This window comes from Macrobrachium nipponense, chromosome 19, assembly GCF_015104395.2.
Source record: "Macrobrachium nipponense isolate FS-2020 chromosome 19, ASM1510439v2, whole genome shotgun sequence".
NCBI classification, from domain to species: domain Eukaryota; kingdom Metazoa; phylum Arthropoda; class Malacostraca; order Decapoda; family Palaemonidae; genus Macrobrachium; species Macrobrachium nipponense.
Window position 1 is genome coordinate 80,820,699 of NC_061088.1, and position 13,396 is coordinate 80,834,094.

Genomic DNA, 13,396 nt, shown 5'->3' on the forward strand with positions numbered 1-13,396 from the left:
TGTCGTGGTACTCTGTCATTTGCCTTCTCAAGGTCTATAAAGGCCATATGCAAGACCTTTTGCTTCTCTCTGTACTTTTCCATAATTTGTCTCAGAGCGAAAATACCATCCACAGTACTAATCCCCTTCATGAATCCTAGTTGCTGTCTACCGATGAAAACTTGCTGCCGTAATCTTTCATCCATAATTCTTTCAAATACCTTCAGTGTATGTGACATGAGCTTTATTCCTCGGTAATTTTCATAACACTGTATGTCCCCTTCTCTTTGAATATTGGGATTAATATACTTTCTCTCCAATTTTCGGGTACCGTCTCACTTTCCATAATCTTTTTCATTAACTGCCACAATATGTCAATTCCTTCCTCATCAAGAGCCTTCCAGGCTTCTGCAGGTATGCCATCTGGTCCCACCGCTTTACTATTTTTCATCTTTCCCAGTGCCACTCTAACCTCAGCTTTTGTTATTTCTGTGACTGGTCCACAATTTGTGTGTCCGTCTCCTCTTAGAAATCTTCCATTTTCTTCATTCAATAAGGCCTCAAAATATTCCTCCCATCTCATTATGTCTCTCTCATTTCTCAGTATATTTCCATCCTTATCCTTAATCTGTCTTATGTGTGTTATATCCTTGGTATTCTTATTTCTCATGTGTGCTAGTTTAAAGATCTTTCCTTGCCCTTCCCTGGTATCTAGCTCTTTGTAAAGCTGATCATATGCTCTATCCTTAGCAATTGCTACAGTTTTCTTTGCTAATTTATTTGCCTCCTTATAGGCCATCCAGTCCTTTTCCCATTTGGGTCCCCTCCCAACTTTTCTTTACTTCTCTCTTTTGCTTTGTTGCATCCTTCACTTCTTCACTGAACCACCACGTTTCCTTATTTTCGAACATCTTGCCACTACTCTCACCCAATATTTCTCTAGCAACCCTCAGTATTATTTCCATCGTTCTGTTCCACTATTCATCAACATCCTCAATTTCATGAGCTAGTTCCTCTATTACTTTTTCTTTAAACTGCCTACAAAGTTCAATCTCTTTCAGCTTAAACCATTTAATCCTTTTTGGCCCCTGCATTTTTTTCTTCCTTTTTTGTTCAATTTCCATAACCAAGTCCATCACTACCAAACGATGTTGCACACTCACATGGTCTCCTGGTATGACCTTACAATCTTTTACCTGGCGTAAATCTTTCCTCTTATACATCAAGTAATCTATCTGGCTGGACCTTCCGCCGCTTTTGTGCGTAACTAGATGTTCTTGCCGCTTGGTGAAAAAAGTGTTCGCCAGTACCATATCCTTGGACACAGCAAAATCAAGAGTTCTCTCACCCTCTGCATTTCTTTCATCATAGCCATACCCACCATGTATACGGCTGATCACATGGTTATTCTGGCCTACGTGCCCATTCAGATCTCCCCCGACAAGGCATCTTTCATCTGCTGGTACCTTTTCCATTTCCGACCAGAAGTGATCTTTCTCTTCATCTGAGCATCCTATCTGGTGTGCATATGCACTAAATATGTTAACAGTGCAATTTTCAACCATCAGCCTGACCCAAATAATCCTATCATTTTTTCTATTTACTTCAACGATTTCCTTCTCCATTTCACTTGACAGAATTATTCCAACACCATTCCTGCCTTCTTTATTTGCTCCGCTATAGAACATCTTATACCTCTCCCCAATTTCCCTCGCTTTGTTACCTTTCCATCTTGTATCCTGTACACAGAGAATATCTACTCGTCTTGTTTTCATAAGGTCAGCTATTGCCCACCCTCTTCCTGTCATTGTACCAACATTTAATGTTCCTACTCGTAGTTCTCGAGCTCGCTTCTTTAGCCGCACTCGCTCCGATGCGGTAGCCCTTGCATGTCCACAGAGTTAGGGCGATGTATCTGTGGGTCACTTCCGGGTGACAAACCTAGCCCTATTCTCATTCCTTGTGAGACTCATTTCATAAAAGTTCTGGCAGGAGATATTACAGACCGATGACCTTCCTGACTCCAACCCTCCCTATTTATCCGGGCTTGGGACCGGCGCTGAGTTGGGCTGGCTTGCCTTCCCCCACGTGGCTAGATTTATTTTTCGAGCTACTAGTAACCGCCATATCTTAGAGCGATATATATATATATATATATATATATATATATATATATATATATATATATATATATATATAATATCTATGAATATCACTAGTATTGCTATTTCTAGTCTTCCCTGTTTTACATCCACCAGCGAAGTTGGATGGGATTTTATTTGGGGGGGGGGGGGGGGGTGGGTGGGCTACAGTGGCACAAACTCCCTCTCGAAGTGCTACAATGGCTCCCACGCCATGCTCAAGTGCTACAACGACACCCACGTCCTGGCGAAGTGTTACAATGATATCCACGTCCTGGTGTAGAATTACAATTACATCTACACGCTATTGAAGTGCTACAATGACAGCTACACTCTGTTGAAGTGTTACAATGACATCCACGTCCTGGCGAAGTGCTACAGTGACATCCACGCCCTGTTGGGTGCTATGAGGACAAACTGACTGTCCAGGAAGCGCTTGCTCTCTTGTAGGGGAAGGTGGGGTAAGAGGCCTCCCTAAGGATTCTGAGGATTTGTTTTATTTGCTTTTTCTTTTTCATCTGCTTGTATTTTGATGGTGAAGTTACCTGGGCCATCTTTATTCAATAGCGGGAAATTCTCATGCACAGTAAACAGTTCTTTTCCCGTCATTTCCCAAAATAGTTGCATCAACTCGTGTTATACATAGCAAATGGAGATTTCTTGCATTTAATGGCGATTTCTATAAACCTTCTTTCACAATATTCAGATGGGTAAAAGGCCTCACGCTTTTTTTTTTTTACCGCAATATTTACATCTACATCAAAGTATGATACATTTATACAAAACTAAATATAAATACCGTTTTCTTTAAAGTTCAGGAACAAAAATGTTTAATTTCTCTAACGCCATTACTTAGGATGCAGACTTCATTTCCCCTTAAAAGGGCTCCATACCCCAACCCTACTCTATTCATGGGTGTTGTTGCTTGAAGTTAAGAGAAGGTGCCTTCCATTATTTTTACACTAAATGTGCTCACTGTTTCTTAATTCTCCGTAATGAACACCATATTCTTTGGAAGGTTGAATTTCAAGTCAGTGGCCGCTTTGGTGGGCTTGTTCCATGTGAACAGGTTTCATCCTCTGAATAATAATAACTAATCTTTCATTTTATTGTTGGCATTCAGTTCTCTAGAAAGATGCTTTACTCTTTGAGTTGACCTTCAAGATGTGAGAAAATATTATTAAATAAATGATGGAAAAAGGACAAACTTTAAACCCAGATATGCTTTATTTTGACCATGGACAGAACCATTACGATGTCTGTCATTCACTGCATTATGTCAATCACTAATTCTATTATAATATTCAGCATTAATCTCATTCATTTGACTAAGATAGTAAATAATAAACTCAATAATACTGTCTATTCAACTGCAACTTCAACAATAATTCATTTGCTTAATACAATAAGAATTACACTCACTTTAAGTACAATAGGGTGGATTTCAAAGTGTGAACACTACGTGCAATGTATAGGGCCATCTATCCCTGAAGGTAGAACCCGTCCTAGTGCCACAAACATTAGTATATAACATGTAGGATGATAGATACGCAAACAAGTCTCAAGATACTGTCGTGCAATTAGCAAAAAAAAAAAAAAAAAAAAAAAAAAAAAAAAGGGAAAATGCCTGTTTTATTCCAAACAAAGTTACAAGTCAGATACTGAGATACTCATAACAATTAATGTGTGATTACAATTTCAATCATTAGCAAATCTAATTTCTATTTGAGCTGTGAGTATATTACGAATTATAGGTCAGATCCCATCAACTAACCCCTGAAGGGAGAAATCACAGAGATAATACAACAGAAACAAAATAAACATTGTCTCTTACAGTCCATATGGGAGCTATACTTCACAAGCGCACCCATACGTATAATGAGGGTCTGTACTTATGTGCAATCGTTTCCAGTGGAAATTTTACAATCTTATGAGTGTGGATTTCTCTGAAAATGTACGGTGTGCATCTATATTTCACAAGCACAACCATACGAATAGAGAGTGGATGTGCTTATGTCTGCTAATCCCTTGTTGTTGAATAGAACATAGTACTCCATACCTCCGCTATTGGTCGGTTCATTCGTATCCCAACGTACAGGAGGAGAGATAACCTGCCCGTCCATGTTGTACCAAGTCTTTGTGTCATTTGGAAACCGATACATGCCCACATGATACACAATAGAGCCAGAAATAACAGTTAAAACAGCAGCGTAAGTGTAATCTGGGGGTAAAAACATCCGCCCTCCCAGATTCTCACATTTTGTTCTGCAATCGGTCCAGATGATTTTCTCTGGGAACATCTTCACTCTGGCGTTATTTATGCCAGAGCAGAAATACGTCCTGAGGGTGGATGGTCCTGCTTCGATTCCAGGCAGGGCAGTGAGAGGGTCCAGAAGGCTGCAGGTGCTCGTAGCAACGTCCCAAGTCAGCAGCCAGCAGCCACGGGTGATACAGTGAGAAGCACAGCTGAGAATGGAAGAGAAGATGACGTCTTAAATCGATAAAAACTTGATAAATAGCTTCGTCAGGAGAAATCATCCTTCTGATTCGCAGTTTTCTCCTCCTCACGCTCTCATTCAATTGCGACCTATTTGAAAGGGAACTGTCGTTGTTTGCAAGGAATCTAACTACAAAAAACAGTAGTTTGGTCTGTCTGTCTGTTATCTGTAAACACTTTTCACCAGTGCGGAATCTCACGAAAGTGCTTAACAGCTAACGGACCAATTTATTAGCATTAGGGCTTAAAGAGGGGTGAAGGGGAGAGGGTCTCTCCCTACTCAGTTACTACCTAACTAACAAGACCAAACCATTTTCAAATCGTTGCTGAATATGTTAAGATACGGGTGAAAATTACATCTGGGAAAACTACCGCTCGTTTGGTAGTTGATGGTAAACATTGAAGTGTGAATTCTTATGAACTGACAAGTAGGGCAGGTACAACAACAACAGGAAATAACAAGAAAAGGAAATAAGAAGTTCGGACGCTAGCTCGGAAAAAAAACAAACACCGGTGTTAGATAACTATTACCTTAGAGAACAGTCACATCGTCTGGGGACGTGGCATCCGGCCTCACCCCCCGGGTACCGGACCCCACTAACTAGTTTTTAGAAATAATCGCGTTTCTCTGGTGGTTTCCAAAGAATGATCAGCTTTTGGTAATGAACAGAATCGAGATGAGCAAGCAATGTAACTTCAAAATGAAGAGAACTTCATCTCGTGAATGGTGTGTAAAGACAGTAAAATTATATCATTTATTGATATAATTACTCCTGCTTGGACTAAGAACAGGTTTTTGAAAACTTACTTGCGAGCAAAAAATATTTTATCGACAGAAATCCCAGGCGCAAAAAGATAATTGTCAAAATGACATAACTAGGGACAAATGCTATTCATGAGTGATGACATACACATACAGCTTTAGGGTGTGTGTATGTGTGTGTGTGTGTGTGTGTGTGTGTATTTTTTTGTCACCCTGGTGAAGTTTTTGCTTCTCATCCAAATAGCATTTCTGAAAATTTTGTTGCTGTATCTGTTCCAAGTAAAGTAATTGTTGACTGCAATAATTACGAGCCACATCCAATCCCTCAATTGATTTCTGAAATTCTGAAAAGCTTATTTGAAGACCTTTATAAGCACATCAACTGCAAACCAGTTCATTGCCATTGTTAGTATGCGCACATCAAGCACTGGAGTATTTGTGACGGTCGTCAGCTCTTTCAAGTTTTATCCAATGCGGATTTGCTAATGGACGAGTACAAACTAGATCAATTATCAAATGCGATATAGAACTATTTTCAAGGCGTTAGGGGACCTGTTAATGTAGTCAGATTGCCTGCTATTTGTCCGTTCAGTTGAATGGAATGATGAGAAGGTTGGCTGTAAATGATGGACTAAAAAAAAATAAATACTGGAACAGAATAAGAGGGTCCTTTTCGCGGGAATACTTTATGCTGCATAAACCAGTGACTCCCACTTAAGTTCAGTGTAAAAATATTTCAGTCCGTCATTAATTCGTAACTTTTCTTGCAATAAGGGAAATCAATTCCATTTCAACTAGTCTCTCTGTCGAAGAACGATATGAATCGGTGCAAAGGTCAGCTCAGGAATTCGTGGGTCCTCCTACACCAGTGTTGATGTCTTGTCTTTTTAGTTATCGCTTAGTCTTTTAGTTATCATTTGTTAATAGTAAAGAGATATTTGGTTGTAACTGCCATGCACCTTCCCTTTAGGTGTATGAAACAGAAGTGTGGAAGCTTGACCATCCCAAAGACGAACGTCCTTCCCTCTCTCCCAAACCATGACTGAAGTATACACCCGTGCATTATGCTTCTGCACCCACAACCATCTGTTTACTTACAAAATATCACACCAATCACTGCTTCTCAGTAATATGATTACAGTCAACATTGTGCCATTGCATTGGAATACTACACCAACTTCAATGAGTGATTAATACCAACTGGATTTTATTGCATATTTAAGATTAAATACTTGAACGGCTGTTACCTCTGGACACTAATTGAAGAGAAGGATGTGTAATTCCCATTAAGCTTTTGTCCAGTAAGGACTAATTCAAAAGTCTTTGAGGGTTGTATCTTGACAGAGCCTGATTTCCTCAACGCCAGCAGCACTATAGCTGAGAAGATCAACAGGCCTTCGAAACGCATTGTCACCTGAGAAGAGAAAGGTGTCCATTTAGAACATCGGTACATCATAATAAAGGATTTCTGTCATATAAAGAAGACTTCCTGATTTTGCTATAAAGACATATATATATATATATATATATATATATATATATATATATATATATATATATATATATATATCAACACGCTCACAAAGAGGGTAAAGGGGCTAGTTAATGTTTGGATGTATAAAGTAACAGGAAGGAAATGTCGCTGCAAAATAGCCAGAATAGATCTGGAAGAGAAGGAAAATGATAGTAACAGAAATCAAACAAAGAAAGAGGGAAAAATCCTAAATTAAATAAGAGTGAAGATAATTATCGAATCCAAAGTAAGGTTTATGCAGCTATGGATGCGATTACTATGAAAATACATGGAAAGAGTTGAGCAATTAATAAAGAATAAAATAAAGCACTTGGGCATAATTTACTTAGTAAAGAGACGGTACGGCAGACGCTAACCTAGAAATGATTCGTTGAAAGTTATCAACATGAAGGCACAGAGGGTGTTGCCGTTTGAGCAACAATACCAAGCTGAGGGTTTGACACCTGTCCATCATTTTGAGGGGTAATTCAACAATAGGGAAGATTGACAATGAGGATATTCTTGACCGTCAAAATGATCATTACAAAATTGTTGAAATAAACTGTTTGGCTGAGTGGAGCTTTCGCTATGAATCCGCTCATTCATTACTTCCTAATAATAGATATTTTGCGAAATTCGCTCACCACTGCCGTTGTATCTGCCGCTATTGACCATCATTGGCTTTAGGGTGCAACCCCACAGATTAATTAATTAATACTTTACCATAAATATATATATATATATATATATATATATATATATATATATATATATATATATATATTTATAAAGGTTTTTTGCCACGAAGGAAAAAATGAAAAAGCGAGATAGCCAAGTACTTTCGGTCCTGTTCGGACCCTCAGTAAAGGGTACGAACAGGACCGAAAGTACTTGGCTATCACGCTTTTTCATTTTTTCCTTCGTGGGAAAAAACCTTTATTTGTACATAGCATCACGTTTTATATATTTCGTGATCAAGTTATTCATATATATATATACTAGTATATATATATATATGATATATATATATATATGATATATATATATATATATATATATATTATACATATATATAAATTATATAATATATATATATATATAATATATGTATATATATATAATATATATTATATATATTATGTATATATGTATATATGTATATATATATATATATATATATATATATTATATATATATATACATATCATACATATATATATGTGTGTATATATATATATATATATATATATATATATATATAATATATATATATATATATTTTATACATATATATATATATATATATATATATATATATATATATATATATATATATATATATATATATATATTGAAAGATATCTAGAAGTAATATTTCTTAACTTTCCGAATGGCATCTTAATTTGTTTCCGTTTGTGTAATTATCATTGAGAAATAAATGGCAATTCAGACTTTACCAATTCTATTGATAATAATAGTTATAAACTGTAGGGTAGGAATATTAATAAGCTGATAATGATAAGCAGCAGTAATCATTACAGGGAAGCTCTTACAAGGATGTAATATGTCATTTCACAAGCAAAAACACACCACTCATAATGCTGGTGCTGACGTGGATAATGGCATTCAATAAAGTCCGCCAAAGTTCTTTAGTCAATTTTCTTCTATAAGGACAACATAAATGGGTTAGTGTTCTCTTCGAATACTGAGAGAATACATGAATACGGTATCTGTTGAAAACCTTTGAAAAGAACCTGTTTCTTTCGTTAAAAGATATTGGCAATTCATCTTTCGGAAAGAATAAAAGTGTACATACGTCCTCACTAAAGACATCAAGAATTTTGCAATTTTGACCAAGATGCAAACAAACGCAGACTACATAATATACTAAAATAAACTGGACTCTTTTTACCTTGGTTCACAGACGAATTCGACCTCCAGGCGAGAGGCTCAGGCAGGCAATGGCCCGATCTTTCGAACCATGAAGGTCTTGAACTTATTCAAGCAGAGAGCAACTTGAGAATAATTTTCCTCATCAGGACCAATCATGGGCCAACAAGTCTCGCTCATCACTTGCTTCTCCCCCACCCCAAATATGCCTCGACCAATCACCTGGTGTGTAAAGGATACGTGATTGCGCAAATACCCACAGCGCACGCGCAAATGAAACCCACCAATCCCCACTGACACATCAGCTCAACCAAAGGCACAGGCATGCAAGAACTCCGACGAACAGACTTACAACGCAAAAATAAACGCAACTACCTCTACAAATACGCACACACACTCGAACGTGTTAAAATCGAAACAAACTTCCAGCGCATACTAGTTCATGGAATCTTATAGTCTAGGGTTCGCTCTCTCTCATTTCCATACGTGTAGAAGATCCTGAGAGCAAATGAATATTGACGTACAATTTCACTGAAAATACTTCCTTAAACACAAAAGTAAAGTAAACTATGTTCTAAAAATAATAATGGACTTAAATTCCACATACAAGGTTCTTCTAGTTCCAGAAATCAGGAGACGGTTTATTTTGAACATTTTTTTTTTCAAATATAAGAGATTAGCAAGGTGCCTTTTTTCCTGTGCTTCAGAAAGCAGGATTGTGACAGTCAACAATTTGGCCGCTGCATCCATTTGTATATTTCAGTAGTCTTTGACGCCATCTGGGTAGCACTTTCGAATCTAGACGGAAAATCTTCTACAAAGTTAACTGTAGTTATTTGATTTCTGTGTAAATTAAGTTTCAGTTTCCCGGGCGAACTGTCGTCAAATTTACCAAATCCCGGTATGGGGCGTAATTTTGGGGTGGCTGGGTCGGCGGGGGTGCGGGGGTGGGGGGGGGGGGGGGCAACCAAGACTCAAGTTGCCCCCCAAAGCCTCATGTTACCCCCCTCATCCCCTAAGGCACAAGAAGTGACTGCATGTTCCCTTTTTAAATGCGCAAACATAAATATATGAAATTTCTCGGAAATATTTCGTTTTATGATCCTTGTCTGTCTACTATAATAGCCACCAGTGATGATGTCATAAATAGACAGTAGTGGGAGTAAATAATCTCTGCTGAAATGCCTTACTTATTTGGCTTCGAAAAGCACATAAAATAGCTCAACAAACGGCAACAACAACAACAAAAACAGCTGATTAGGTTCGCCTCGCTCGCCAAACCATCTCCCACCCCCACCGCCACAAAAAAGAAAAAAAAAAAAATCTGAAATGACGCCCCTGCTGTGGGCATTAATAATGGTTGCTTGCAGTTACCCTTCGACACTTCGGCCTGTAGCTGCACCTACTTTCTTTCCTTTTTTCCATAAACTTCCTTTCTTCAGTCTTGCTGTCCAGAAGAGGTCTAGTGCTTGGCCGAACAACCTAACTCACGTCATTTGACTTTGTTGCACTGAATAACAGCTTTAGTTCTTGGAACATTCCAGAAACTACAGAGATGTGATTCGTTTCAGTTTTTCCCTCTGATGTGAAAATATGAATTACGGATGTGCGAAAGGCATTAACTCCATAAAGGCAATTTTTGACATTTCCGTATCCATAGAATCGTCCCAAAGAGACGAAGATTACCAACACTGAGTCAGTAAGCATTGGTGGTTGTTCAGTGCCTTGGTAATCCTGGTGACAGCCAGTAGGGAATGGTATTCATTTGATCTCAAACATTTCTGTCGCATTCCATCCACCAACGTCAAATGTTCTACAAAGACACAAAACCGTTCTGGCAGCAATTTATTTGACCTGTGAAAGATTACAGAAGGGAAACGACATAATAGAAAGAGGTGGGTTTTATACAAGAGCACTGTAAGGAAACTGACCAAAACTGTAGTTATGAAGAAAATGTCGATTTATCAAGTCAACTTAGGTTGACACCTTTGCAAAACATCTTTATCCAAGAAAAAAGAAATGTAAAACGACCCATAATAATGGGCATTTTGGATAAAAGAAATGTGTGAAAATTGTGGAATAAAGCATTTTATTTTTTTAATATTACTTTTGATACTCTTAAAATAGCAAAAAAATGAATAAGTTCCACGTTCCGTTATCAACACTCTACCTCATGACTTTTATCAAATATATCTTAAAGAACTGTTGTTTTTTCATTCTTTTTATCACCGATACAGTTATAATCTCTACGTTTCCTTTTGTATTCTCTCCCATATACATTAGTGACATTTTTATCTTTTATTTATTCATTTTCTAATTACTTTTTTCTTTTCCAATTACTGATCTGTGCTTTATACATTTTCTCTTACCTTCTGTTATATCTTTTAAATGAACACCACATTCATTGGAAGCTTGAATTTCGCGTCATTGGTTCCTGTGGGCTTGTTTCCTATGAAAAGGGTTCATTCTTCTAAATAATAATAATAATAATAATAATAATAATAATAATAATAATAATAATAATAATAATAATATGACTGCAGCTTCAGCACTATTAATCTTGTAAAGAGTCTTCTATATCTTTCTGATGACGGCTTTCTCGTTGTTGTTTAGACTGGCCAGCAACGCACCAAAGGGCATGGTAAAATTCGGTTGAGTCATTTGATTTATTATTATTTATACAATTCTCTCTCTCTCTCTCCAACGCGACGTTTCCTCCTGATCCACAGGACATTATCAAGCGATAACTGCTGAGGGACTGAATTCCAGTGTTGTTGTTGTTGTTCAAGATTAAGCTGGCTTTATGCCAGCACGGGCTCTTGCTCAAGAGCAGCCCGTAATTCCAGTGGTTGTTTTGTTGTTTTTGATTTAGCTGACCTTGTGTCAGCACGGGCTCTTGCTCACAGAGCAGCCCGTAAATTCCAGTGCAAGTGGTTGTTGTTTAAGATTAAGCTGGCCTTGTGCCAGCACGGGCTCTTGCTCACAGAGCAGCCCGTACCTCTCCGGCAGGTCGGGTTTTCATTGGTTCCTGGGAAGGTGACTCGTGCGGCGGTCGTTTACGAGTCTTGCAGACCTTCTCAGCTGGGGGGTATCACCGGGAGCCTCTTGATTGGCTTCTACCTGTGTGACGTCACCCCTGGTATTATTCTCATGTCCGGTGTTTGTTTCATGCGCACTGGTACTTTGGTTGGGGGGGAGGGGTGTGGTCCTCCTCACACACGTTGGTATCAGGAACGCATCTTGGGTGGTATTAAGGGGAGGCTTTTGCTCGAGGATAAGCAGCGCTTCTAGGAGACGCAGACGTCGTGGGTCAGGTGCTCTCCCGATGATCTTAATATTCCTGACGATGTTGTCTCTTGTGATGTTTCTGTGGTGTACTACAAGGGCGTGCTGCCTAATGGCGCCCTCCTGGGCGTGGCAGGAAATCCTTTTTGACAGGCGCATCGTCGTCATACCGATGTAAATCCCAGGGCATCCTTGGGCGGGGCATACGTATCGGTAGACGACGTTGGACTGCTTTAGGGGGTCTCCTACGGGCGGGGAGGGGTTGTTCTTCATCTGGAGGTCCTTCGTACGCCGATTCTTGTAGTAAATAATGAGGGACACTCTCTTTCCTTCCTCCATGGGGCGGACGTGTTCCTCTATTATTTTCTTCATGGCTGCTTCGTCCTCCTTGTATTGGTGGTGCATGAAGGCTTTATAGAAAAGTTTGATATCCTTCGGGGATGGAATGTTCCTTCTCTCTTCCTCCGTCATGTACCACTTGTCAAGGGCGGCTCGTGTTTCTCGGTTTACGAGTTTATTCGAGTACCCATTGCTAATTAGCATCTGGGATGCTCGGTCGAGTTCGAGGTGTGTGTCCTGCCACGTCGAACAGTGCGAGAGGGCCCTCCTGACGAAGGCCCTGACGGTGGTGGTCTTGAACCGCGCAGGACACTCGCTATCGCCATTTAGACAAAGTCCAAGGTTCGTAGCTTTGGTGTAAACTGTAGTCGCCAACTTCTGATTCGTCTTCGTGACAAGGACGTCGAGGAAGGGGAGGCGATCGTTGCTGCTGTACTCGACGGTAAAGTTGAGTGCGCTGTGCTGCAGGAACTGCTACCCAAGGGCTTCTACCTCATCCTCGCAGTCGGCTTGCACGAAGATGCTAATTCTTCCTGCGTCGTATTCAGTGTAGGTTTTATTTGCTGGATGAGAAGCGCCTCTAGCAGGCGTAACCGACGGGCATCAGGGGCCTTCCCGATGATCTTTGTGTTCTGTATGATGACATCCCGGGAGATGGCCTCTCGATGTTTGGTGCGGGCGTGATTCATGATAGCCCCCCCTCTTGGGCGTGGCATGAGAGTCTCTTCGACAGGCGCATGGTAGTCACACCTACGTAGGCGCCACTGCATTCGCGGACTGGGCATGTATACTGGTACACTACATGCGTCTGCTTCAGGGGGTCTCGTACCTGTGGAGAGGGGTTATTTTTCATAATAAGGTCGTGCGTCCTCAGATTCTGATAGTATATGATTAAGTCAATATTTTTGGTGTCGTCGGTCAGGGATACATTTTCAGAAATAATTTTCTTAATGGAGTCCTCTTCTTCACGGTAATGGGAACTCATGAAG

The 13,396-nt window shown here is 39.4% G+C and overlaps 2 protein-coding genes across 2 annotated transcripts; both read right to left on the reverse strand.

Moving 5' to 3' along the window:
- Nucleotides 1-223: 223 nt before the first annotated feature.
- Nucleotides 224-778, reverse strand: LOC135212142 (uncharacterized). Its single transcript, XM_064245555.1, has one exon. The coding sequence runs from the start codon at nucleotides 776-778 to the stop codon at nucleotides 224-226; it is 555 nt and encodes a 184-aa protein (XP_064101625.1).
- Nucleotides 779-3,340: 2,562 nt separating this feature from the next.
- On the reverse strand, nucleotides 3,341-8,886 carry LOC135213074 (uncharacterized). The gene is made up of 3 exons (XM_064246931.1): nucleotides 8,806-8,886; nucleotides 6,628-6,794; nucleotides 3,341-4,586 (listed from the first exon to the last, which is right to left on the reverse strand). The coding sequence occupies exons 2-3, from the start codon at nucleotides 6,786-6,788 to the stop codon at nucleotides 4,088-4,090; spliced, it is 660 nt and encodes a 219-aa protein (XP_064103001.1). The 5' UTR covers nucleotides 6,789-6,794; nucleotides 8,806-8,886; the 3' UTR covers nucleotides 3,341-4,087.
- Between the last annotated feature and the right edge of the window lie 4,510 nt (nucleotides 8,887-13,396).

What these genes read in the sequence shown, in the direction of transcription:
- LOC135212142 (XM_064245555.1), bottom strand. Translation starts at nt 778, where the DNA reads ATGGCCTATAAGGAGGCAAATAAATTAGCAAAGAAAACTGTAGCAATT.
- LOC135213074 (XM_064246931.1), bottom strand. Translation starts at nt 6,788, where the DNA reads ATGCGTTTCGAAGGCCTGTTGATCTTCTCAGCTATAGTGCTGCTGGCG. An exon ending in TCTTCAATTAGTGTCCAGAG is followed by an intron (nt 4,587 to 6,627) that starts GTAACAGCCGTT and finishes TTCCATTCTCAG; the next exon opens with CTGTGCTTCTCACTGTATCA.